The 26,046-nt window shown below is 51.6% G+C and overlaps 1 protein-coding gene across 3 annotated transcripts in view; it reads right to left on the minus strand.

The window, feature by feature from the left end:
* Nucleotides 1-18,428: 18,428 nt before the first annotated feature.
* The window catches only part of NF1 (neurofibromin 1), a 263,862-nt gene continuing 256,244 nt past the window's right edge, over nucleotides 18,429-26,046 (minus strand). For all 3 annotated transcript variants that reach the window (XM_039252830.1, XM_039252840.1, XM_039252820.1), the window contains one exon: nucleotides 18,429-20,631. In XM_039252830.1, the coding sequence (XP_039108761.1) occupies nucleotides 20,489-20,631 (143 nt within the window). In that variant the 3' untranslated portion in view covers nucleotides 18,429-20,488. The remainder of the gene's footprint in view (nucleotides 20,632-26,046) is intronic.

Below are 26,046 nucleotides of genomic sequence, written 5' to 3' on the forward strand. Positions count from 1 at the left end.
AACTCTCCCCCCGGGGCCCTCAGGGTCTGGCCTGCCTCCTCCCTCCGTCTACCGTGTTGTTCAGTGTGCCAGGCCCATGTGGCACCATTCGCCCCCAACCTGTCCCAAATACAGGCCTTGGCTGAGTCCGCTGCCACTTATGCTTTCCAGCTCAGTCAAGAGGTTTCCTCACTGGGAACCTTTGTTTAGTTGGTTGAGCATCTGACTTGTGATTTCAGCTCAGGTGGAGATCACGGGTTCATGAGATTGAGCCCTGTGTGGGGCTCTGCGCCGAGCCATTCTCTCCCTCTCTCTCTGCCCCTCCCCTGCTCTAGTGCACTCTCTCTGTGTCTCTCTGTCTCTCGAAAGAAATAAACATTTAAAAAAAGGGTTCCTCCTCCAGGAAGCCTTCCTTGATGGCACTCCATCTTGCCTGTTAGTCTGCGTTCTGGTGCTTTCTTCCAGGTGCCTACTTAGGTTTAAAATTCTGCTGTGGGGTGCCCCCCCCCCCATGCCAGGAAGACACCCATCAGGACAGAATGTGTCTTTTTTATTTTTTTAAGTTTATTTATTTTGACAGAGAGAGCACGTGAGCTCTTAAGTCGGGGAAGGGCAAGAGAGGAGGAGAAAGCATCCCAGGCAGGCTCTGCACTGTCAGCACAGAGCCCGGAGTGGGGCTCGAACCCATGAACCGTGAGATCACGACCTGAGCCCCAAACCAAGAGTCGGACGCACAACCGACTGAGCCGCCCAGGCGCCCCCAGAACAGGATGTGTCTCAATCACCTTCTGGTCCTTGTTACCAGCCAAGGGTGTGTCCCAGAGAAGCCCCAGCAGGGACCAGGAGTCGCGCAGAGACCCAGGCAGGGAGCCTGGGGTGGGCTGGCCGCAAGTCTTGCACATGCACCGTGTGGCCTCTCTTCTGTGGCCTCGGGTCTTCTGCTCACTCTGAGTGGGACCACCATGTGGACTCTCTGACTGTGGGCCACTCTTCCTTCTGTCCAGCCCAGTTCCGGGGAGGAATGTGGTCCTTCTCTGCCCTTTCCCCCTTGATACTTGAATTCTTCTGGGAGCACCTCCTGGGAAGAGAGACTTTTGAGTTTGAGGATTGGAGAAGCCGAGATGTGGGAATGAGGGAAAGGGGGGAGGTCAGGGGGTGGGGGTGGAGGTTGGGGGCGGGCTGGGTTCTGGGAAGGGCGTGGGCTTCTCTGCTAGCTGCATGTTCCTCAGCAAGACGCTTTGGGTCTCAGTTTCCACATCTGTACAATGGGGATATAACAGTACCTGCCTTGGACCTCACATATGCAAGGCGACTGCCTATGCCGAGTCACCTGCCCTGTGACACCCAGTTCAGCAGGCACAAGTGGGAGCCTCTGATCTGAGCATGAACGAATCCCAGGGGAACCAAGGCCGGAGCCCACAGTTAGAATAGGGGTTCTGCTCCCAAAGACAGAGTCACCCCAAGTTCAAAAGCTCCTTCCTCCGGGGAGCCCTCCTTGACCCCCGACTCCTCTCGGCCAGGTCCCTGTCTGCAGGTTTACCTCTGCCGGCGGACGGTATGCTGGATGCCTCCCTCCCCGACAAGGCGTGGGCTCGGAACGGGGTCCACTGCTCCCCACTGGGTGGCCAGGGCCAGCAGGGCACATCGCAGACCCACTCTGCGTGGTCTCGTTCTTTCTGTCGAGTGCCTTTGATGTATCGGCAGGCTGGGGGGACATAGAGGAAGGAGTAGCCACAGTCCCGGTCCTTGCTGATGACTGGAAAGTCACGACACCTGGGGCTGGCACTGAGGGCCCAGGCTGGGAGGGTGTTCGAGGCCCACTTGGGACCAGAGCGCCGGGGCTCCCGAGTCTTTGGGCCGAGAGCTCAAAGCGCAGTCTCAGCACCTACAGCAAAAGAATACTCATGTCAGGGAAGCAAGGGGCCCCTTTGGGGGAGCAGCGAGCAAGAAGACCAGGCGCCCCCCTCCTCTCCTCCGCTTCCTCCAGGTGGCCCGGGTGTCCCCAGGTGACTTCCAACAGCTGCCACAACCTCATAGGCACACCTGGGAAGGAGCAGTGGGGAGTCCAGCCCATTCTCTGGGGGAGAAGCCTCAACAGGCTTCAGCCTCTCCTGTCTCTCCTCAGCCCTGTCGTGGAACATCCCAGCTTCCCCCTGCCTCCCTCCGCCTGGGGCACCTCCTCACACCCACCTCCTCCCCTAAGCCACTTCCTCCAGCCCGTCCTTCCAAGGTGCCCTGGAAGTGGCACAGGCACCTCCTGCAGGAAGCCTTCCCTGATTACATTCTCTTTCACCTTGACTGCCTCTCCGCTCTACTCCTGTAGCATTCGGTGCAGACAAGTGAAGCCACCCGACAGACGGGGACAAGGCTGTCGTGAGGGTCAGCTGGGTTGATCCATGTAGGTGTCCGTGCTCGCTATTTTGAATGCCGCTGTGTCCCTTTCTCCTGTTATCTAGCACGAGAGCGCTTGGGGAGTGGGTATGAGAGGTCCCACAGAGGTCCCTGAGGGTGGGGACTCCCTGCGTCATTTCTTGGTTTTGTAGCTTCCAGCCCCTGGCACAATGCGCAACACACAGTCAAGGGTTGTGAGGGAATGAACTGAGGAAGGAATGGCGAGATGGGCGTGGTAGTCTGGAACATGCCCCCTGGTGACACCCACCCCCTAATCCCGGGGACCTGTGAACGTGACCTTATGGGAATAAGAGTCTTTGCCGGTGTGATTAAGTTAAGGGTCTGGAGATGGAGAGATTTTCCTGGGTTCCCCAGGCGGCGGGGTGGGGCGGGGAGGCGGCGGGGGAGGGGGGGGCAGCTCTAAATACAGGCACACTGATCCGGTAAGAAAAAGGCAGAGGGGAGGTCTGACCTACACAGAACACACACCCGGTGTGAACCCACAACCAGTGTGAACACACAACCAGAGATCAGGGTGGTGCAGCCGTAAGCCAAGGAGTGCAGAGGAGGGAAGGAAAAGAATCTTCCCTGGGGCCTCCAGGGTGAATGCGGCGCTTGATTTCCGACTTCTGGCCCCCAGGACCTTAACAGAATAAATGGTTGTGATTTTTTTTGTTTTTTTAATGTTTATATACCTTTGAGAGAGAAAGAGAGAGGAGCAGACAGAGAGGGAGACACAGAATCTGAAGCAGGCTCCAGGCTCTGAGCTGTCAGCACAGAGCCTGGATGTGGGGCTCGAACCCACGAACCCCGAGATCATGACCTAAGCCAAAGTAGGGCGCTTAGCCGACCCAGGCGCCCCAATTTCTGTTGTCTTAAGCCACCAAGTCTGCAGTACTTTGTTAGTCGCAGGAAACTAATATACGTGCTATAAATATCATGTGGAAGGTATTAGAAATTACCCAGAGCCAGTTGGGTTCAGCTGGGCTGAACACCAAGGCCTGCTGTTTTAGCCCATGATTCTGCACGACTTCACTTCTCTGAGCCTCAGCGTTCCCGTCTGTAAAGTGGGGATAGAACTCCCTGCGTCGCAGAGGCCCTACAGTTTGTAATCAGAAAATGAACCTAATGTGCCCCGTGCAGCGCCCGGCCTGAGTCTGCAAGGGGGAAGCATTTCCGGTTTTCATGTAGCGGCCTTGACTTCATCGCCCACGCATGCTGGTGTGGACGTGGAGCACGATTCGCAGGGTTTTTTTTTTTTTTTTTTTTCTTGCTTGCAACCTGCTGGGGTTTTATCTGCCCGTGAATAATTATCGCCCTGGAGAGAAGGGAGGTGGCGTGAACTCATTTGCTTTCTTCCCCTGGCCCAAAATACGCTGGGCCAGCAGACGCAGGGCGCCCACAGGCTTGGGGAAGGCGGCACCCTGCCTGGGGGTGCCAGGTGATGGGGCGTCCGAAGCCATTGTCCTTCCTTGTTGGGAGGGGTGCCCACGCGGAACCTTCTCTGACCCTCGGAAGGGAGCAGGGCCAACTGCTACCTTTCCCTCCAAGATTCTTTTTTTTTTTTTTTAAATTTTTAATGTTTTATTTATTTCTAGGAGAGAGACAGCGTGAGCAGAGGAGGGTCAGAGAGAGAGGGAGTCACAGACTGAAACAGGCTCCAGGCTCTGAGCTGGCAGTCAGCACAGAGCCCGACGCGGGGCTCGAACCCACGAACCGCGAGATCATGACCCAAGCGAAAGTCGCACGCTTAACCGACTAAGCCACCCGGGCGCCCCCCTCCAAGATTCTAAGAAGCGTGTCAGAACCTCGCGTCTTCTGCCCGAGTGAGTTCAGATCCTTTCACCGGTGCAGAGATCGCTCCTAAAAGTGGCTTCCAGCCCGGGCAGCGGCTCCGGATTCTTCAAGGATTGGGGAGGGGTCCCCAACCGCGGGTCTCATCTACCGGAAGTCTGCTCCCTGGGACTCAGCACGGCCCCCTTCTGCGGAAAAGAAAAACCCCCAAGTCTTCGGCATGACCGGCAAACGGGCAGGAAGGAGCCCAGCCGGGCCCCCCTGTTCGGTAAGACGGCGGGACACTGAAGCCGTCCGCCACACTCTTCCCCATTTGTTGAGCATGGGCCTTGACTCCAAGACACGGACTCAACCCGGGGTCGGTGGGTGACATGCCAAGCTTATCCTAGGAATTGCCCTTTTCCGCTGCCTGGAATGTCCTTCCTCCTCTCGTCTCCGCAGCCGTCCTTCAGACGCCTCCTCCTCCAGGAAGTCTTCCCTGACTTGCCCTCACCGCTCTGCTCCTTACAGAACTCCACGCAGACTTGCCAGGGGGGGTTTGTGTCAGGCTCTGCGACGCACTGCCCACTCCCTGGCAGGGACACCAGGCCCTCTGTGTCCCCGCTCTTTGGGACCTCCAGGCTGAAGGTTTCCTTCCCACACATCAGGGCGTGCTCTCATCCTCCGGCTCCCATGGGAGGGCTCGAATCCAAGGGTCTGGCTCCGGGGACCCCCTCTTGGTGAGGCCTGCTTCCCCCCCTCTGGTTTCGTCTCCTGACGGCACCAGAGCATCTCTGTCTTCACAGAGCAAGAACTGCCCCCCCCCCGCACCCCCCCGCACTCCCTACTCCCCCCAGCAAAGTGTGATCAGAGCACCGGTGTGTCTTTGCCGGGAGTGTGACCCACAGCTGACGTGCCCCAGGGCCTTTGCTGTTAGTCTCGCAGGTGTCCGGACAAACAGCCTCCCTGGTCCCACCAGACCAGGAATCACCGCCTGGTCAGAGCCAGTGGCTGCCACAGGCTGACTCTCTCTTACCCCGGGGCAGGGGGGTGGGGCGGGTGTACTCAGTCCTGCGGGGAGCCTGGCAAGCCCATGCTGGGCTTCTGCTACCTTCTGTGGGAGGCAGACTCCGAGGTCCTGGCTCGGCCACTCACAAGCCATGTGTGTCCTCGACCAAGCGACTTAATCTCCGTGTTATCTGCAAAATGCGGATACTCAGATCCACCTCACAGAGTCGTAAAGACAACATAAGATCACGCATCTTAACCTTCCCACCCTGGCATTCTCGAAAAATCCTGGTGTGAACGCAGACTCACGTTTGGCATCCATAATAAACTTTTTATTTATTTTGAGAGACAGAGAGAAGGGGGAAAAAAAAAAAAGCGTGAGTGGGGGAGGGGCAGAGAGCTAAGGAAAGAGAGAGAGCATCCCCAGCAGGCTCCGTATGGTCAGCGAGGAGCCCAGCGTGGGGCTCGAGCTCCCGAACCGTGAGATCATGACTTGAGCTGAAATGGGGTGCTTAACTGGCTGAGCCACCCAGGCGCCCCGTGTTGGTCAGCTCTATAGTTAATCCTTGTCACAAGGTGCCCGGGGTGTGACCAAGGTCTCAGCCAATGGGTAAATGGCAGGCGGCATTACTGTGGTGTTAATTGTTGCAGTTTACCCCCGGGGCCCCACCCCCTCCAGGGGATCATAGGTTCTGCCCTAAGGGACTGAGTGTGACTCACTTTGGCCAGTGAGATGGCAGAACTGTCACTAACGGACAGACTCAGGAGCCGAGCAAGGTTCTCCGTGGCTCCCTGTCCCAGATAGATCAGCTTGTCAGCCCGGCTCATCGAACAAAGGTGAGACGGGGGTGAGGCGGGGCCCTTTGTCACGGAAAGGTCACTGGGCTCGCCGGGCACTGGAGGGGGGACCCCGGTTATCCCAGAGGCTTGGTGATCAGAGAGCTGGAGACGGTTCGGATGGGAGACACTTCCTGCCAACCCCTTTGTCCGATTCAAACCCAAAGTCTCAAGAGGGAAAGTGAGTGCCTGAGATCACACCACTTTTTGGTGGCAGAGATGGGACCTTGGGCCAGGTGGCCTCCTGGCCCCCATCCACGCTCCTTCCCACGAGAAGCACGGGGGCAGGAGGCGGCACAGGTGATCCTGGAATGGGGACGTAGGATCTCAGGCCTTAGGCGAGAGCCCCCCCTACCCGCGAAGCCTAAAAGCCCAAATAGCCCCACGAAATCCGAGGTGTCCCAGGGTTGCTGAATACGTATCTGGGAGGGTGTGGGGGCTGGGGGCCGGGCTGGACAAGCCAGGGTCACTGAGATTTAGGGACACAGAGGCCAAGGGCCTGTCAGGTCTTCCTGCTGGGAACCCCCACCGATGGGGATACTGCACAGGAGGCACCGGAGGGTCAGCTTGGGGTGAAGCCCTCCAGAGGTCTCCTGGGAACACACTCGGGTGTAGTGTTTTTATGGTTTGTTTTAGGTAAACTCCACACCCAACATGGGGCCTGAACTCACGACCCTGAGCTCAAGAGTTACACGTCCACTGACTGACCAGCCAGGCGCCATGTTTAAAGGGGACTCCAGGGGCGCCTGGGTGGCTCAGTCGGTTAAGCGTCTGACTCTTGGTGTTGGCTCAGATCATGATCTCGCGGTTTGTGGGATGGAGCTCAGAGTCGGGCTCTGTGCTCGCGGTGTGGAGCCTGCTTGGGGTCCTCTCTCGCCTTCTCTCTCGCTCCCCCCTGCCCCCCGAAAATAAACTTAAAAAAAGGGGTTCCAGCAGGGATCCTGGCCGCCAGCAAAGGCACCCCAAGGAGCAAAGCAACAAAGGAGCAGAGAGGGCTCCCTCCGGCTGCCTCCCTGGGAATAGGCCGGGTCTCCTGCGCCCCCTGCTGTTCAAGGGAGGTAAGATCACTCCTAAGAAGCAGCGTTGCTTTCCTAGCCTTCTCTGTATAAACTATACATATGAATATACGTGTACGTATATATTTAAACATAATTGGGGATCAGCCCTCCTACACAGTTTTTAAACTCTTGATTCTACTGGAACTTTCCCCTCAAATTTAAATATTACTCTTCAAACCCATTTTTAAAGGCTACGTAAGGAGCCCTTGTCAGCTTTCAGAAAGTGCTGGATGAACGTAGATAATTTGGCCAACATTTTGGCTGTCTCCAGGTATTTTGATATTATATATAATACTTTAATGGAAGTCTTAGCGCTCTGATCCCTTCGTTCTTTAGGCTAGATTCCCAGGTGACAGCATCACTGGGGCAAACGGTGTGCATGTTCTTAAGGCTAGTGACACAGGAAGATGAGGTCAAGGGCATGAGTGAGTCCATCCCACTTCTCCCACACCTATGTGAATTTGATAGGTGAAAATGATATTTCACTGTATCTATTGGATTTTTGTTGTTGTTGTTGTTCACTGAGTGTGAACTTTTTCATTATATAGTAATTAGCAACTGGTACAGTATTTTCCTTCTGGGGGATTAGCCATTCATGGCCTTCGCCCATCGTTTTTTCTACATGGGTCTTTTCTTAAAATTGATTTTGGGGCACCTGGGTGGCTCAGTGGGCTAAGTATCCAACTTCAGCTCGGGTTGTGATCTTACAGTTTGTGAGTTCGAGGCTCACAGTGGGCTCCTTGCTGGCAGTGTGGAGCCTGCTTGGGATTCTCTCTCTCTCTCTCTCTCTCTCTCTCTCTCTCTCCCCCCCCTCTCTCTCTCCCTCTCCCCCTCTCTCCCTCTCTCTCTCTCCCGGCCCGCTCTCGGTACCTCCCCAGTTCACTCTAAGTAAATGAATATATTTAAGAAAATAAAATGAAAAAATTGATTTCAATGAACTCTTTACAATGGGCACCGTTTCTCGGCCTTTATTTTTATTTGTTTCTCTGTTGGCCTTTAAATTTGGGGTGAGTTCTTTGGACATAGGGACATTTTAAGCCTAATCTTTAGGATATCTTCCGCTGCTTTCAGGCTTACAAAGCCCTTCCCTATTGTGAGAGTTATTTATGTTCTTGGCCAACATTTCTAGCCGTCCTTCTGGACAGCGGAGAATAGCTTTTTCGGACCCTTGTGATTTATCCTGTGGAGTTGTGTGACAAGCTCTGGCCGTGACTGTGAGCCGAAGTCGTTGCACATCTGGCCTCAGGCCTATAATTGCTAATGCGAGTCCCCCCGGGTGCTGGGCTCTCCAAGCTGGTGGTCACCAGCCTCGTGTAACTATTTGCATGTAATTTAAATGAAATTAAAAGTAAGTCCCTCAGTTTCAATGGCCACATTTCAGGTGTTGGACAGCGTCGTGGGGCTGTGGCCACCATGTTGGACAGTGTGGCTAGGGATCTGTTCCATCATCCCAGGGGAGACTGGGCAGCGCTGCTGGAGGTCTCCCTCTGCTGTCTGACTAGCCCTTTGCTGTAGAGGCAGCTGAGCCCCAGAAAGTGGGTGAGCAGCGCCCCCTACCAACCAGCGGCGGGCATGTAGCAGGGTGGGAAATTAGCTTTTGTGGCTCAGTGAAATTTGGAGGTTACTGGTGTTTTGTTTTGTTTAAACTATAGCATAATTAGGACCTTTTTGCCTGTTCCATTCTATTTAGTTTAATTGCATTATCACTTTGAAATATTTAAACATTTCTCTGGGTCAGGGAAGTTTCCACCTATGTCTTTTTTCTGTTTGCTTAGCCATACTTTCTTGTTTACACCCCAGTTTATACCCCGGGATCATTTTTGTTTGGATCTTGATTGGAAGTGGATTCAATCAGTGATTTGGGGAGCTGCCTGGGCGGCTCCTTCAACAACCATCGGCTGAGTACCCGGAACAAGCATGGCCCCTGTAACTGGAGGCTCAGGGTCTAGCCAGAGTGCTGGAACGTTCCACCACCACCCTGTGAACGAGCGGCTGTCACAGAACCGAGGGAATGAAGTGCCCGGATGGAGCCGCTTCCACGAGGTGCTGATGCTGGAGTTCATTTGTGAGAACAAGGGGTCTAATCAATGTTTCTTTCCTCCGTGAGGGAACAAATGCCTGCAGACTCAGAAATGGACTATTTTGTTAACGAAAAAAACTTGTTTTTTTTTTGTCTCTGGATAGAAGTGTAGGGGATGGCAGTGACGTTTTTGCTTGAAGGATAGATCACCGGTTCTTTTCTGCCTTCAGTTCGCAGATTACTAAATCGGGAAGGGAGCAAACTTTGCCATCAGTTTTTCACTGGACTTTGCCTTTGGGCCAGACTCAGAGACAGAGGGCCCCTATTTTTGGTGCTCTGGGGCTAAGGCATGTTTGTTTTTTTTAAAATACTCTTAAAAATGTTTTAAAAATGTTTATTTTTGAGAGAGAGAGAGACAGACAGACACAGAATCGGAAGCAGGCTCCAGGCTCCAAGCTGGACAAGCCCGACACGGGGCTCGAACCTATGACAAACTGCAAGATCATGACCTGAGCGGAAGTCAGACGCTTAACCGACTGAGCCACCCAGGCGCCCCTATAGCCCTACTTTCAACTGCTCACTAGACACAGCTCCACCTGGACACGCTTCTTGCTCACTCCTCAAGTCCCCAAGGCTGTCCCAGACAGCAAAAGTCTGTACGGGCCAAAAAGGGGCAGGGGGCCCCACAAAAGGCAAACAATACGGTCCCCCCACAGGCGGACCAGCACTTGCTTCACACCTGCAGGCCTCTGTTTTACGTGCGTTAGTCCTTCGAGTAACGCCAGGCCCGGCTACCCTCCTAAGGCTCAGCTCTGTCCCGCCTCCAGGGTTTAGGCTGGTTTCTTCCCTCCCCACCCCCCCCAACCTGGGAGGGGCCCACACGACGACGACGGGCAACTAGTAAAGCTCGCATCAGCTGAGCCAGGGAAAGTGCTTTCCAGTGTCACCCTCGCAGTGTCATGGAAGACCCCACGGAGGGAAGGCCGACAAGGTGGGGGGAGGCGTCGGGTCCCGACACGTGCCCTCTGGCTGCCCCAGCTCAGGGGGCGCTTGGCATCTTTAACTGCTCATTTTAAAAGAAGTCAAGCTGGCTTATCCCAGAGAGCAGTCACCCCCCGGCTTGGGATGTCCTGAAAAGGCACTGGAGGGGTTCGGGACACACAGCCCCAAACTCCGGTGCCCTGGCAGTATGGGGTATGTTAAGCTGAAGGAGCCTGAGAACATGGTGGAGGCCTTCACTCTGACCTTGGCCCCTGCAAACAGAGCATGATCCCCAAAGACCGGAAGACAGGACCGTGGAAACACACAGGCCCTGCTACACCCCCACCCCCGTCGACTGCACTTACCTCATACTCTGTGACTGTCATTTCCTCCGCGAGCGTCCTGGTCACCAGCACAGGCACGCGCGGGGTTAGCGCCTTCTCGAGTCTTCGCTTTCTCAGAAAGCCTCCTGTGTCCTGTGAAACTTCTACAGATAATCTGTGCTGTGTGCTTTTGGTCCGTTAAGCTGCCCCTGTCAGCTGAGCTTTCAGACCCAGCCGGGGACCCGAAGAGCCTCGAGGAAAGTTGTTCCTCCCCTACACGGTTCACCAAAAACGTTTTCCTTTTAGTTCACAGAGCTTCTGGAGATAGAAAGGTCCTTCCCATGCTTGGGGGAGGGAGGAGAACCCAAGGCGGCCTCAAAAGAAGGGAAATGACCTTGACGTTTCAAAAGATCAGGGAGAAGTGGGGGGGGGAGGGGGGAGGGAAATGAGAAAACAGAGCTGAGGCATGTGAAGCAATTAAACAACTCCCCACATCTTAGAGCAGATTGAATTTACATTTTACTTAAAAAAGGGGGGGGTGGGGTACAGACGCAGGGAGGAGAACGGGGCGGGGACAATGGTGTGAAATGGGGTTCTACAATTTTCCCCTACAACGATCCATTCTGACTGTTGGCCAATATCTCCCCTGCTGGCGGACAATATTCACAGGGCTGTAGACACGGGGCGGCCCAAGTTCAGGCCGGGATGGGAAGGAGGGGAAGTCATCATACACAACGTAAGTTTACAATACACAGCATTTTCTTTAAACGATGTAGCGCAGTCGCAGGAAGGAGTTAACAGTACTAACACGAGAAGAGTCAGATTTCTGTTATCCATGTACAGCAACTAACCGCTTTACAAAAAAGCGAAATAATACAATATATCGTCACATGTATTTACAGTGTAGTAAATATACTTTTCTGTCAAATTTTACACAAACTATTTACAGGTGGATATACTGCTTTAAAAAAAAGTGTGTGGCTGACGGGAAGAGTGAAGTTTTTTTTAGAAGTCCATTGCATAACATTGAATAAGACGTGCCTCGTGATGCCTGCAGGGCTGGGAGGGGTGGAAAACAAAATGGGAAAGCAAACAGAAAGCCAAAATGAAAAGGAAAAAGCCTAAAACCCACTAAGAGGGGGAGGGAGGGCTGCCAGCTCAAGGCCTGGGGGTGGGGGGTGGGGGGTGGCGGCTGACCGCTCCCTGCTCCCTGCCCGGCTCAAGACAGGCCGGGCCTGGGGCTGGCATTGGCACTCGGAAAAGGGCAGGGGAGGGGCGGAGCCTCGCCGCCCCCCCTCCCCGCCCCCCACCCCCGACGCGTGAACCGCGGCTCAGTGTTGGCGAGTGCGGGCGCCCCCCTGCGGCGGGGGCAGCGATCAAACAGGCGGGTTCTGCACAGCAACGCGAGGGGTCACGTTCGCCCCTTTAGAAAGTCCGGGGGAACGTCCGCCAACCCCAGACAGATGCCGTGTAGTGTTCTCTGTGGCGCTCGCGTCGGGGCGCGCAAAGTGGGTCCGGACCTCAGATCTCTTGTGTAGATCGCGGTGGGAGGCCCGAAAGAGTGTTTCATTTCTCGGGGGGCAGCGCACTGGGGAGACTTAGGCTCGCGTTCCTTTGAGTTACTGGGAAAGCTACGTTCTCCTCAAGAGTCAGAAGTTCTCTAAACAAGGTAAATTTTAAACCTTAGTGAGGTCTCAGGTTTCCGGGAAGCACTGCTCCAAAAGGGTTTCTGCAGTTCGAAGGAGGCTCGATTTTGATTTGTGCGACGCTGAGCGATTCGTGAGGTACGTCAGGTGAATCCGTCCCGTTCATTACACTCGAGGGATACGATGATGAGTGAATTCAGGAAGTCTCCTGCCTGGAAACCTTGTTACGGAAACATCACTGGTTTTTTTTTTTTTTTTAACAGAAAACCTCTGGCAGTTTCTGTGTTTTGATGGGAGAAGCAAAATAGTGTAACAAACACCCACCGGCACGCACCAGACCAACCAAGAGGAAAAACATGGAGCCACAGTGATGAAAGGCTCACATCTGCCTTTTATTCCAGGATCCAGGAAGTCGCGCCACCTTCCCGGAAGCACTGGGTCTGGGAGACCCAAGCCCTGAACGGCGGCCTGGCGCGGGGTGGAGAGGATCTACTGCCAAGCTCAGCCCCAGTCTTAGCGTCCATAGGGACTCCGGTGCTCTGTTAACTAGCAACACTCCCCTGCCGCAGCCTCTACGATACAGACACGAGTTTAGTTCGTTGCACCTGTCTTCCATCTTGCCCAACAGTTCTATGTCAAAATAACTATTGATACTAAAGTGGGGGTTTTTCCTTTTATTTTGGCAAACGGTTCTTACTTTTCCGAGACTGTAAACAAATTAAAAAAATTAAATTCTTGATATTTCTGAATATCAAAAGCAATTTTATTTACATGAACATATTACATTGTTACTGTGTGGATAAATGTGAAATGTGTTATATTATTAAAATCAGAACACTTCAATGTACCATTATCTCTTGATTTAGCTGTGGAATTTAATTTACTGAAATCCGCTCAGGAAGCAGCACTGCGGGAGGGGGGCGGGGGGGGCTCCCCTCCCCTAGGTTTCCGTGCCCCTCCCAGAGCCATTACATCGGAACATAGAAAGGGAACCTGGGAGTGGGGGGGTGATGTCTTTCGGTAATAAATATGGGTCAGTTCTAAATCGGAACACCCAGATGCCACTGACGTGCTCAGCGGGGTCGAAGCCTATCGCACACCGCGGGAACCGCCGCCAACTGGGTCTGCGTTCCTGCGGGGATTCCCGCACCAGGCCAGCCCGTGGCGTTCAGTATAGCGGCGACTGCTAAGGTCCCCCATCGTCACACTAGCGCAGGCCCGGCCCGTCACAGTGGTCACATGCAATCCTATCAGATAGAACCCAAATGTCTTGCCGAAAAGATTCCTGATTTTTTTCCTGAGGGGCAGCGGTGGGATCACAAGACACTCAGAATACATGTCGTCGAGGAAAGTTTTGATAATTACCCCACACTCCGTGTTTCTGGGGACAATTATTCAGAGAAACAGGAGCATCAGCTACTCTAAAAGTCACGTACCGTTCCATTTGGCTATGGAGCTAACGCAAACGTCTATGAAAATGACCTTCAAGGAACAATTTCCAACACTTTGTTCACGGGTTACCCTGCTCAGAATTACTTAGGAAAGAAGAGAAGGAGGGGGAAAACATGTCAGTACTATACTTAGTATAGTTTTGGTTTATCAAAACAACACCACCAACTTTTAGCGTATTTAAAGGTTAGAAGAATCAACTGGAGGAAAAAAAACAATAGACTAGTTTGGATGGCTGCGTGTGGATAAGGCCTCAGAGCCCGTCGCTTTGATTCGGTAATGTTAAGATATACGTGGTTATGCGTATTTTCCTGTGATTATTGCTAATACTCAAGTGTTAGTATTTCTTAAGAACTCATTACAAAATACTAGATCCCTCCACACACCNTTCTCTCTCTCTCTCTCTCTCTCTCTCTCTCTCTCTCCCCCCCCTCTCTCTCTCCCTCTCCCCCTCTCTCCCTCTCTCTCTCTCCCCTCCCGCTCTCTGCCCCTCCCCAGTTCACTCTAAGTAAATGAATATATTTAAGAAAATAAAATGAAAAAATTGATTTCAATGAACTCTTTACAATGGGCACCGTTTCTCGGCCTTTATTTTTATTTGTTTCTCTGTTGGCCTTTAAATTTGGGGTGAGTTCTTTGGACATTGGGACATTTTAAGCCTAATCTTTAGGATATCTTCCGCTGCTTTCAGGCTTACAAAGCCCTTCCCTATTGTGAGAGTTATTTATGTTCTTGGCCAACATTTCTAGCCGTCCTTCTGGACAGCGGAGAATAGCTTTTTCGGACCCTTGTGATTTATCCTGTGGAGTTGTGTGACAAGCTCTGGCCGTGACTGTGAGCCGAAGTCGTTGCACATCTGGCCTCAGGCCTATAATTGCTAATGCGAGTCCCCCCGGGTGCTGGGCTCTCCAAGCTGGTGGTCACCAGCCTCGTGTAACTATTTGCATGTAATTTAAATGAAATTAAAAGTAAGTCCCTCAGTTTCAATGGCCACATTTCAGGTGTTGGACAGCGTCGTGGGGCTGTGGCCACCATGTTGGACAGTGTGGCTAGGGATCTGTTCCATCATCCCAGGGGAGACTGGGCAGCGCTGCTGGAGGTCTCCCTCTGCTGTCTGACTAGCCCTTTGCTGTAGAGGCAGCTGAGCCCCAGAAAGTGGGTGAGCAGCGCCCCCTACCAACCAGCGGCGGGCATGTAGCAGGGTGGGAAATTAGCTTTTGTGGCTCAGTGAAATTTGGAGGTTACTGGTGTTTTGTTTTGTTTAAACTATAGCATAATTAGGACCTTTTTGCCTGTTCCATTCTATTTAGTTTAATTGCATTATCACTTTGAAATATTTAAACATTTCTCTGGGTCAGGGAAGTTTCCACCTATGTCTTTTTTCTGTTTGCTTAGCCATACTTTCTTGTTTACACCCCAGTTTATACCCCGGGATCATTTTTGTTTGGATCTTGATTGGAAGTGGATTCAATCAGTGATTTGGGGAGCTGCCTGGGCGGCTCCTTCAACAACCATCGGCTGAGTACCCGGAACAAGCATGGCCCCTGTAACTGGAGGCTCAGGGTCTAGCCAGAGTGCTGGAACGTTCCACCACCACCCTGTGAACGAGCGGCTGTCACAGAACCGAGGGAATGAAGTGCCCGGATGGAGCCGCTTCCACGAGGTGCTGATGCTGGAGTTCATTTGTGAGAACAAGGGGTCTAATCAATGTTTCTTTCCTCCGTGAGGGAACAAATGCCTGCAGACTCAGAAATGGACTATTTTGTTAACGAAAAAAACTTGTTTTTTTTTTGTCTCTGGATAGAAGTGTAGGGGATGGCAGTGACGTTTTTGCTTGAAGGATAGATCACCGGTTCTTTTCTGCCTTCAGTTCGCAGATTACTAAATCGGGAAGGGAGCAAACTTTGCCATCAGTTTTTCACTGGACTTTGCCTTTGGGCCAGACTCAGAGACAGAGGGCCCCTATTTTTGGTGCTCTGGGGCTAAGGCATGTTTGTTTTTTTTAAAATACTCTTAAAAATGTTTTAAAAATGTTTATTTTTGAGAGAGAGAGAGACAGACAGACACAGAATCGGAAGCAGGCTCCAGGCTCCAAGCTGGACAAGCCCGACACGGGGCTCGAACCTATGACAAACTGCAAGATCATGACCTGAGCGGAAGTCAGACGCTTAACCGACTGAGCCACCCAGGCGCCCCTATAGCCCTACTTTCAACTGCTCACTAGACACAGCTCCACCTGGACACGCTTCTTGCTCACTCCTCAAGTCCCCAAGGCTGTCCCAGACAGCAAAAGTCTGTACGGGCCAAAAAGGGGCAGGGGGCCCCACAAAAGGCAAACAATACGGTCCCCCCACAGGCGGACCAGCACTTGCTTCACACCTGCAGGCCTCTGTTTTACGTGCGTTAGTCCTTCGAGTAACGCCAGGCCCGGCTACCCTCCTAAGGCTCAGCTCTGTCCCGCCTCCAGGGTTTAGGCTGGTTTCTTCCCTCCCCACCCCCCCCAACCTGGGAGGGGCCCACACGACGACGACGGGCAACTAGTAAAGCTCGCATCAGCTGAGCCAGGGAAAGTGCTTTCCAGTGTCACCCTCGCAGTGTCATGGAAGACCCCACGGAGGGAAGGCCGACAAGGTGGGGGGAGGCGTCGGGTCCCGACACGTGCCCTCTGGCTGCCCCAGCTCAGGGGGCGCTTGGCATCTTTAACTGCTCATTTTAAAAGAAGTCAAGCTGGCTTATCCCAGAGAGCAGTCACCCCCCGGCTTGGGATGTCCTGAAAAGGCACTGGAGGGGTTCGGGACACACAGCCCCAAACTCCGGTGCCCTGGCAGTATGGGGTATGTTAAGCTGAAGGAGCCTGAGAACATGGTGGAGGCCTTCACTCTGACCTTGGCCCCTGCAAACAGAGCATGATCCCCAAAGACCGGAAGACAGGACCGTGGAAACACACAGGCCCTGCTACACCCCCACCCCCGTCGACTGCACTTACCTCATACTCTGTGACTGTCATTTCCTCCGCGAGCGTCCTGGTCACCAGCACAGGCACGCGCGGGGTTAGCGCCTTCTCGAGTCTTCGCTTTCTCAGAAAGCCTCCTGTGTCCTGTGAAACTTCTACAGATAATCTGTGCTGTGTGCTTTTGGTCCGTTAAGCTGCCCCTGTCAGCTGAGCTTTCAGACCCAGCCGGGGACCCGAAGAGCCTCGAGGAAAGTTGTTCCTCCCCTACACGGTTCACCAAAAACGTTTTCCTTTTAGTTCACAGAGCTTCTGGAGATAGAAAGGTCCTTCCCATGCTTGGGGGAGGGAGGAGAACCCAAGGCGGCCTCAAAAGAAGGGAAATGACCTTGACGTTTCAAAAGATCAGGGAGAAGTGGGGGGGGGAGGGGGGAGGGAAATGAGAAAACAGAGCTGAGGCATGTGAAGCAATTAAACAACTCCCCACATCTTAGAGCAGATTGAATTTACATTTTACTTAAAAAAGGGGGGGGTGGGGTACAGACGCAGGGAGGAGAACGGGGCGGGGACAATGGTGTGAAATGGGGTTCTACAATTTTCCCCTACAACGATCCATTCTGACTGTTGGCCAATATCTCCCCTGCTGGCGGACAATATTCACAGGGCTGTAGACACGGGGCGGCCCAAGTTCAGGCCGGGATGGGAAGGAGGGGAAGTCATCATACACAACGTAAGTTTACAATACACAGCATTTTCTTTAAACGATGTAGCGCAGTCGCAGGAAGGAGTTAACAGTACTAACACGAGAAGAGTCAGATTTCTGTTATCCATGTACAGCAACTAACCGCTTTACAAAAAAGCGAAATAATACAATATATCGTCACATGTATTTACAGTGTAGTAAATATACTTTTCTGTCAAATTTTACACAAACTATTTACAGGTGGATATACTGCTTTAAAAAAAAGTGTGTGGCTGACGGGAAGAGTGAAGTTTTTTTTAGAAGTCCATTGCATAACATTGAATAAGACGTGCCTCGTGATGCCTGCAGGGCTGGGAGGGGTGGAAAACAAAATGGGAAAGCAAACAGAAAGCCAAAATGAAAAGGAAAAAGCCTAAAACCCACTAAGAGGGGGAGGGAGGGCTGCCAGCTCAAGGCCTGGGGGTGGGGGGTGGGGGGTGGCGGCTGACCGCTCCCTGCTCCCTGCCCGGCTCAAGACAGGCCGGGCCTGGGGCTGGCATTGGCACTCGGAAAAGGGCAGGGGAGGGGCGGAGCCTCGCCGCCCCCCCTCCCCGCCCCCCACCCCCGACGCGTGAACCGCGGCTCAGTGTTGGCGAGTGCGGGCGCCCCCCTGCGGCGGGGGCAGCGATCAAACAGGCGGGTTCTGCACAGCAACGCGAGGGGTCACGTTCGCCCCTTTAGAAAGTCCGGGGGAACGTCCGCCAACCCCAGACAGATGCCGTGTAGTGTTCTCTGTGGCGCTCGCGTCGGGGCGCGCAAAGTGGGTCCGGACCTCAGATCTCTTGTGTAGATCGCGGTGGGAGGCCCGAAAGAGTGTTTCATTTCTCGGGGGGCAGCGCACTGGGGAGACTTAGGCTCGCGTTCCTTTGAGTTACTGGGAAAGCTACGTTCTCCTCAAGAGTCAGAAGTTCTCTAAACAAGGTAAATTTTAAACCTTAGTGAGGTCTCAGGTTTCCGGGAAGCACTGCTCCAAAAGGGTTTCTGCAGTTCGAAGGAGGCTCGATTTTGATTTGTGCGACGCTGAGCGATTCGTGAGGTACGTCAGGTGAATCCGTCCCGTTCATTACACTCGAGGGATACGATGATGAGTGAATTCAGGAAGTCTCCTGCCTGGAAACCTTGTTACGGAAACATCACTGGTTTTTTTTTTTTTTTTAACAGAAAACCTCTGGCAGTTTCTGTGTTTTGATGGGAGAAGCAAAATAGTGTAACAAACACCCACCGGCACGCACCAGACCAACCAAGAGGAAAAACATGGAGCCACAGTGATGAAAGGCTCACATCTGCCTTTTATTCCAGGATCCAGGAAGTCGCGCCACCTTCCCGGAAGCACTGGGTCTGGGAGACCCAAGCCCTGAACGGCGGCCTGGCGCGGGGTGGAGAGGATCTACTGCCAAGCTCAGCCCCAGTCTTAGCGTCCATAGGGACTCCGGTGCTCTGTTAACTAGCAACACTCCCCTGCCGCAGCCTCTACGATACAGACACGAGTTTAGTTCGTTGCACCTGTCTTCCATCTTGCCCAACAGTTCTATGTCAAAATAACTATTGATACTAAAGTGGGGGTTTTTCCTTTTATTTTGGCAAACGGTTCTTACTTTTCCGAGACTGTAAACAAATTAAAAAAATTAAATTCTTGATATTTCTGAATATCAAAAGCAATTTTATTTACATGAACATATTACATTGTTACTGTGTGGATAAATGTGAAATGTGTTATATTATTAAAATCAGAACACTTCAATGTACCATTATCTCTTGATTTAGCTGTGGAATTTAATTTACTGAAATCCGCTCAGGAAGCAGCACTGCGGGAGGGGGGCGGGGGGGGCTCCCCTCCCCTAGGTTTCCGTGCCCCTCCCAGAGCCATTACATCGGAACATAGAAAGGGAACCTGGGAGTGGGGGGGTGATGTCTTTCGGTAATAAATATGGGTCAGTTCTAAATCGGAACACCCAGATGCCACTGACGTGCTCAGCGGGGTCGAAGCCTATCGCACACCGCGGGAACCGCCGCCAACTGGGTCTGCGTTCCTGCGGGGATTCCCGCACCAGGCCAGCCCGTGGCGTTCAGTATAGCGGCGACTGCTAAGGTCCCCCATCGTCACACTAGCGCAGGCCCGGCCCGTCACAGTGGTCACATGCAATCCTATCAGATAGAACCCAAATGTCTTGCCGAAAAGATTCCTGATTTTTTTCCTGAGGGGCAGCGGTGGGATCACAAGACACTCAGAATACATGTCGTCGAGGAAAGTTTTGATAATTACCCCACACTCCGTGTTTCTGGGGACAATTATTCAGAGAAACAGGAGCATCAGCTACTCTAAAAGTCACGTACCGTTCCATTTGGCTATGGAGCTAACGCAAACGTCTATGAAAATGACCTTCAAGGAACAATTTCCAACACTTTGTTCACGGGTTACCCTGCTCAGAATTACTTAGGAAAGAAGAGAAGGAGGGGGAAAACATGTCAGTACTATACTTAGTATAGTTTTGGTTTATCAAAACAACACCACCAACTTTTAGCGTATTTAAAGGTTAGAAGAATCAACTGGAGGAAAAAAAACAATAGACTAGTTTGGATGGCTGCGTGTGGATAAGGCCTCAGAGCCCGTCGCTTTGATTCGGTAATGTTAAGATATACGTGGTTATGCGTATTTTCCTGTGATTATTGCTAATACTCAAGTGTTAGTATTTCTTAAGAACTCATTACAAAATACTAGATCCCTCCACACACACCCCCCCCCCCCAAAGTACCTCGCCTGTGGCTTTATGGTGTGAAGTCACTGAGGCTTGACCTCTATACGGTTCCTTCGGTTTCATAAGGTAAAAAAAAGTCCACAGCTAAAAGTCAGACTAAAGATACCGGGGTTATTAGTACTACTCCCATAAGCTCCTAGCTTGCAAAGTGTGTAAATAAGACTAACACTTTACTTCGTATGACGGAGGAGGGGGACACGTAGAAGGCAGAGCTCTGTGCAAATGGCTTTCATAGCTGGCCAGTGGCAGCAGCACTCAAGGGTTCGTCCTTTCTCACAACTGGGATGTTCTCAGTTCGAGCGTCCCGACTGCCCGCTTTCTTCGCAGTCGTTCCGAACACCTGCTTAACCCAGACCCACCGGACGTAGGAGGACAACGACGACGAGAGTTAAAGAAAAAGCAGCATTAGATTCAGGCGATGCCTTCCGGGAGCTGAACATCTGGCGACACGGCAGACGGGGACGGGCTCGTCGTGAGACGGGAAGTGCGGTGTCACAGCACGATGGGGAGGGGTCGCTGGGGACGAGCCCGTGCGAGGAGGTTAAGTCTGTTTGAAAAAGGAGAGGAGGAAAGCTTCACACGATCTTCTTGATGCTATTCCGTTTGAAACTGCCAGCGCTTCTTTGCTTCTGCACCTGGCTCGCGGACCCGTGGCGAGTGCGTCCACTGCTACAGTGGCCAGAGGCGGGGGAGAGTTCGACATTCTCCTTGTCGATCCCTGCAGAGAAGAGAAGCAGCTGGTTATTCTCCCTCCTCTGGTGCCGGGCTCCGGGGCTGCATCTCACCACGTGCAAGGGGTGCAACCTGGCCGACTGTTTTTGCCTATCTCATCGTACCAGCCGCCGGGACGTTTATTTACAAAGGCCCTGCCGCGCACAAAACTTCACATTTGGTTAAGCGAAACCTGCTGCCACAGCAGAAAAGCAGCATAAGAAAAAAAAAAAAGAGAGAAGCTGCGAGGAAAAGCTAGAGAGGCAGGCGGGCTCGAGCTGAATGAAAGGCTAGCTGCCACCAGGGAAGGCCAGTGCTCCTTCCTCCAGATGGTACCGGAAGCTTCCAGCAGAGGTCAGCTTCTAGCCACACAGCCTTGCTGGTGTTTGTACACAGACTACACTTTCCAGTGGCAGAAGATACTGAAACTTGTCATTTCAAAGAAAGGAAGATTTTTTTTTTTTTTTAATCACAGTGCCTGTCTCAAAGGAACTCAAATATTTACTGAGAATATATGACAAAGGTTTTACCGTAAAATCTTTTTAAAAAATATTTATTTTGAGAGAGAGAGAGAGAGAGAGAGCCTGTGCATGAGTGGGGGAGGGGTGGGGGGGGAGGGGGAGAGGGAGAGGGAGAGAGAGACAGACTCCCAAGCAGGCTCCGCACCATCAGCACAGAGCCCTGTGCTCGAGACATGGGGCTCGAATTTACAAACTGTGAGATCATGATCTGAGTGGAAATCAAGAGTCGGATGCTTAACCGACTGAGCCACCCAGGTGACCCTGTAGAACCCTTGCTTTAACCTTTTCAACTATGACAAATCACTTCATGCTCTGCACCGAAAACGGATGCCATTCATTTCTTTCCTGGAGGAAATTTAACCGTCAAAAACTGAGCCCTACAATGAATTTTAGAAACAGTCCAAGCACTAACTTCACAAAAGTAACTGGAAGCAAAAAACAACGTATTTTTTTTTACCCATCAGATGAGTTAAGGTTACAAAATTTAGGTAGAACAGTGTTATCTTCGGGGAGGAGTGACTGGAAGGGGAAATGGAGGCAGCAGCTTGGGGTGCCGGTAACGTTCTGTTTCTTGATCCAGATGTTGGATTTTTAATTTAAGTGTTTACTTCTTAAAAATTCACTAGGTTGTAAATTTGATCTGTGTACTTTTCTGTTTTGCTCCAAGAAAATTCACCAAAATAATGACTGCTTATGCCCACCTGTGGCATAACTTGGTGGGACAGCAGAAAGCTGGGCATTTTAGCAATGTGTGTTGAAATGTAAAGTACTGGTTGAAATTTGCTGATAGAGAAAGATGACCATCATTTAGAAGTAGGGAGGGAAAAAGTCACATACAGAAAACAACAACAACCCCAAAACCAAAACCAAAAAAGACTGGGAAAACATCTGCCAAAATATGTTATTTCTGGATAGCGTTAATTGAGGCATTTTTTACTTTATTCTTATCATACCATTTGATTTTTAAAATAAACATGAAATCTGAGGATGAAGAAATACCCATTTTTGGACAAAGTACCATTTCAAGTCAAGGAGTCTTTACGTTACAGCAAATGGACATAGATCCAGGCATCTATCTACTGGCTCATGAAAAAGAAATGAATTTGTGATGACCTCGTAGGAGCCACACAGCATTCAGGTTTGGCCCTGAATTCAATCCAGAGTGTGAGGCCAGACTTCCACGGGCGCAACAGAGCTCTGCGGTCTCGGACTTCTCACAGGAACGTGGGCATTTGTTAGTGTTTCTTTAAAAGAGCGCACACTGGGCCAAGAGTTGGCGTGCCGAGTTGGATGGTGCCCGCCACCCGTCCCCCGGAGCCAAGCACACAGCGGACCGGCCCCTTGACTCTGTCCTGTTCTAACCACATGTGCAGGAAGGTGAATGGAAGAAAGCAGGCCAAGATGTTCACAGAACGTTTCTCTGGGTGACAGAATTCTGGATGAGTTTCATTCTCCGCTGCATATCCATCTGCATCTTCCCCAGGTGATTTAAATAAATAAATAAATAAAAAAACAAACAAACAGCAGAACAGAAAGAAGGCTGCTCATCGTCTCCAGTGTGCCCTGAGCCCGGCAGTGTGTGCTGGTGCAGGCCCTTGCCAGTGCCTCGCCTGTCTCCACAAGAGATCTCCAACCCACTTTTTCTCATCTCCATTTGCTTCATGATGCCTTCTGCCACCTCCTGCCAGAGCTACTTCGCCCCCTTCTCTCCCTGCTTCTAGAGAGCATTTGTACTTCTTACATTCTGCCTACACCACCTCTGGTGTCTACAGCTGATTTCCTCTACTAGCGTTAAGAGCCCCCAGGAAAGCAAAGATCATTTCATATTCGTTTTCCTTTTCCTTTAAGATCCAGTTGATATCTTTTTCAGTAAATATGGGTTGAACTGACTGTTTCCGTTAAAAAAATTTCTTTTTTGATTTGTTAGACACTGAGAGAGACAGTGTGAGCAGACGAAGGGCAGAGAGAGAGGGAGACGCAGACTCTGAAGCAGGCTCCAGGCTCCGAGCTGTCAGCACAGAGCCCAACGCCGGGACTCAAACCCCTGAACCAGGAGATCATGACCTGAGGCAAAGTCAGGATGCTCACCCCGACTGAGCCACCCAGGCGCCCTTTAAATGCTTCCAGTTTCAAATGTGATCACTGCAATCACAGTGTAATCACAGGGCCAGAAAGCACGCAACCCCTGACCTCGAGGGTGTGGCGCCATATTTTGAGTGGGAAGGACAAAAATAGCATTTTTTAGCTTTCTCCATCCGAAATGATCATGAACCTAGTGCACGTGATCTTGCATTTCCTTAAATCTGCATGGGGCCTATGCGCTCAAGTCCACAGGTCCTGATGTGGGGTCCTATCCTTAACATCAAGTAAGATTCAGGCAAAAGGAGGGTTTAAGAGGAGAGCCTCGAACGACGAGGAGACAGACGGCCCTCGGGAGCAGCCTGGCGTGGGCCACCACCGGGGCGGCCGTGGCCCTCGGCAGCAATCCGCCAGCCGGGGCTCGCTGTCGGGCGCACAGCCCCGAGACGGCCTGGCCCCTGCACCTGCCCAGTCCGGGGGGAGAAGGCGGTGTTCACTGCGCCGCGAGGTGGCCATGCTTCTGTCTGAGGACAAGGGCCTGCCCACCCATACTCCAAGAATTAAAGTCACAGAAGCTGTAGTCACAGGCTGAGTCACTAGGGTGAAGATTTCTTCAAAGAAATACCAGGGATACTCTATTTTCCGTCAAGCAAGTAACCTTCACACCTCTAAATAAAAAGTTAAAAGCCTTATTTATTTCCGGTTAAATGTTAAGGATAGAAAGCAAGCTATAAAGTTTTAGACCTTTGCTATGTAAAGAAAAGGAACAGGAAGGAGATGTGCCAAGGTACTAATAAACATTTATAAAATGTATAAAACACAGTCAAATGTTATCTTAGAGTGGTGGGATTATGGGTGATATTTTTTCTTCTATCTTTCTGAACTTCCTCATTTTTTCCCCAAATGAGCACGTGTTCCTTTTGGTGAAAATGTTACAAAGTGTCCCTAACTTCACCGTCACCCAAAGCCAAAAGCCTCCATACTATGTGGGGGGCTGATGTCCTGCATAGGCCTTCAAGTCCATTTTCATCTCAATTCTTGTTTTTGCACCTGCGCTTTCTTCCTACTCAGCGACCTGACTCTGCAGTAACAGGTAACCGTGGCTGATTCCTAACTCCACAGCAGAGCTGTTTTATTTTAAAGATCAAAGGAGAAGCCGATATGACCATCTTGGAGGGTCATTTGTAAGCAAAAATCAATTAAAATGCGTTATATTTACACCAGGGTGCAGCATCTTGGAGAAGCCAAGTTAGAATGAAACGGCAAACACGGTGCCCAGTTCCGGCATTTTGGTTTCCGACTCGCACGTTTGAGGATTTTGGCAGCATTCTTCCTTTGTGCTCCCCAGTGACACCTGGAAACCTCTGTAGCCCCTGGTGAAGGATGTGGCCTCGGCACTCCAGGAAGAACTGTCCGATGCTCGGCCAGACCGACTGCTCAGATGGAGGCAGGGCCCACCCTGCACAGTACGGGCTGCCTTTTACACTAGGGAGCAGACCCTGCCCGCGCCTCCACGCGCTCTGGTCTGGTCTCTCTGAGGCCCCTAAGCACCGGCTCACCCTTCTGACCCTCAGTGGGCACGAGAGCAAAGCCCCCTGAGGTGACAGAAACGCAGGGGCCACCGCCTGAATGAAACAAAGGCAAAAACTTGCGTGGCCCTGATTTCCTAGTTTTAGTACCCAGGCCCCGCCCCCGACGGGCGGTGGTCAAACACGCAGCCAGTGACAGACGCGCAGGGCCCAAGAGGCTGGACGTTCTCTAGGGCGGTGTGTTAGTAAGCACGATGCTTCCGTGAATTGTGGTAGCTCCAGAGAAAGACGAAATCCTAAATAAAAGGTGTTATTGGCCAGAATTTGGAAAATCAAGAGGGTAAAATGATTAGGTGCCATGACAGTGAAGTCATCGGTCTACCTCCTCTGCTCATACATGAGTTCCTTGAAGGCAGGCATCAGGGTTCGTTAACTTTGACAGCTAGGGACATAGCCAGCCTCACGTACAATAACAACACTTCATTTTTAAAATTCACCCATTTTCTTTTGTAAGACCAAAATGTTTTCCCCAAACTGGAACCTATCCTTTCAGGAAATAATAAAAGGACTGAATGGCTTTTAGTTCTTGAGAAGCTGAAGAAAAGTGGGTTCGGTAACTTGTGAGGTCACGTGACCAAGAGACTAATAAGTCAAGTCCCCCCCCACCCCCCAGGCGTGCAGGAGCGCCGGAAGGTCACCTGACCCCGTGTTGCTTAGCTGATTACATGCGTAACATGGCAACCCTGTGAGGAGACTCTTACGACCTGTGTGAGAAGGCGAACACATCAGAGGGCTCCTGATTGCAGACGATGCCGCAAACACGGCAGAAGACCCAGGTTTGAGACCCTGGTTGGATTGGAACGTAATGTGGTTTTAGTTCTTAATCTGCCAAATAAGGGTAAGAGTAGAACTGCCTATTTCCAAGGGCTGTTAGAAGAATCAGGTGAGATAATCCACGTGAAGACTTCCTGCGCATGGGTAATTACCACACAAGACAAGATGCCCTTGACACCTGAGATGGAAAAGACCAAGGGACGTACTGAAGAGTATTAGAACGAAGGCACAGGACTTGAACTTGACTCCAGAACATGGATACTAGGATGTGTACTAGGGACAATGGGAATGAGCACAAAATACAAATCTTAACATTTGGACTTTACACCAGAACGTGGATACTAAGATGCATACTTAGGACAGTGGGAATAAGCACAAAATACGAATCTTAGAAGAAGAGGTAACAATAGCTTCTCTTATGGAATAGTAAATGCCTTCGTGGAGACATGTTAAATCCAT

Source organism: Hyaena hyaena, unplaced genomic scaffold, assembly GCF_003009895.1.
Source record: "Hyaena hyaena isolate Hyena2069 unplaced genomic scaffold, ASM300989v1 scaffold_10, whole genome shotgun sequence".
NCBI lineage: Eukaryota > Metazoa > Chordata > Mammalia > Carnivora > Hyaenidae > Hyaena > Hyaena hyaena.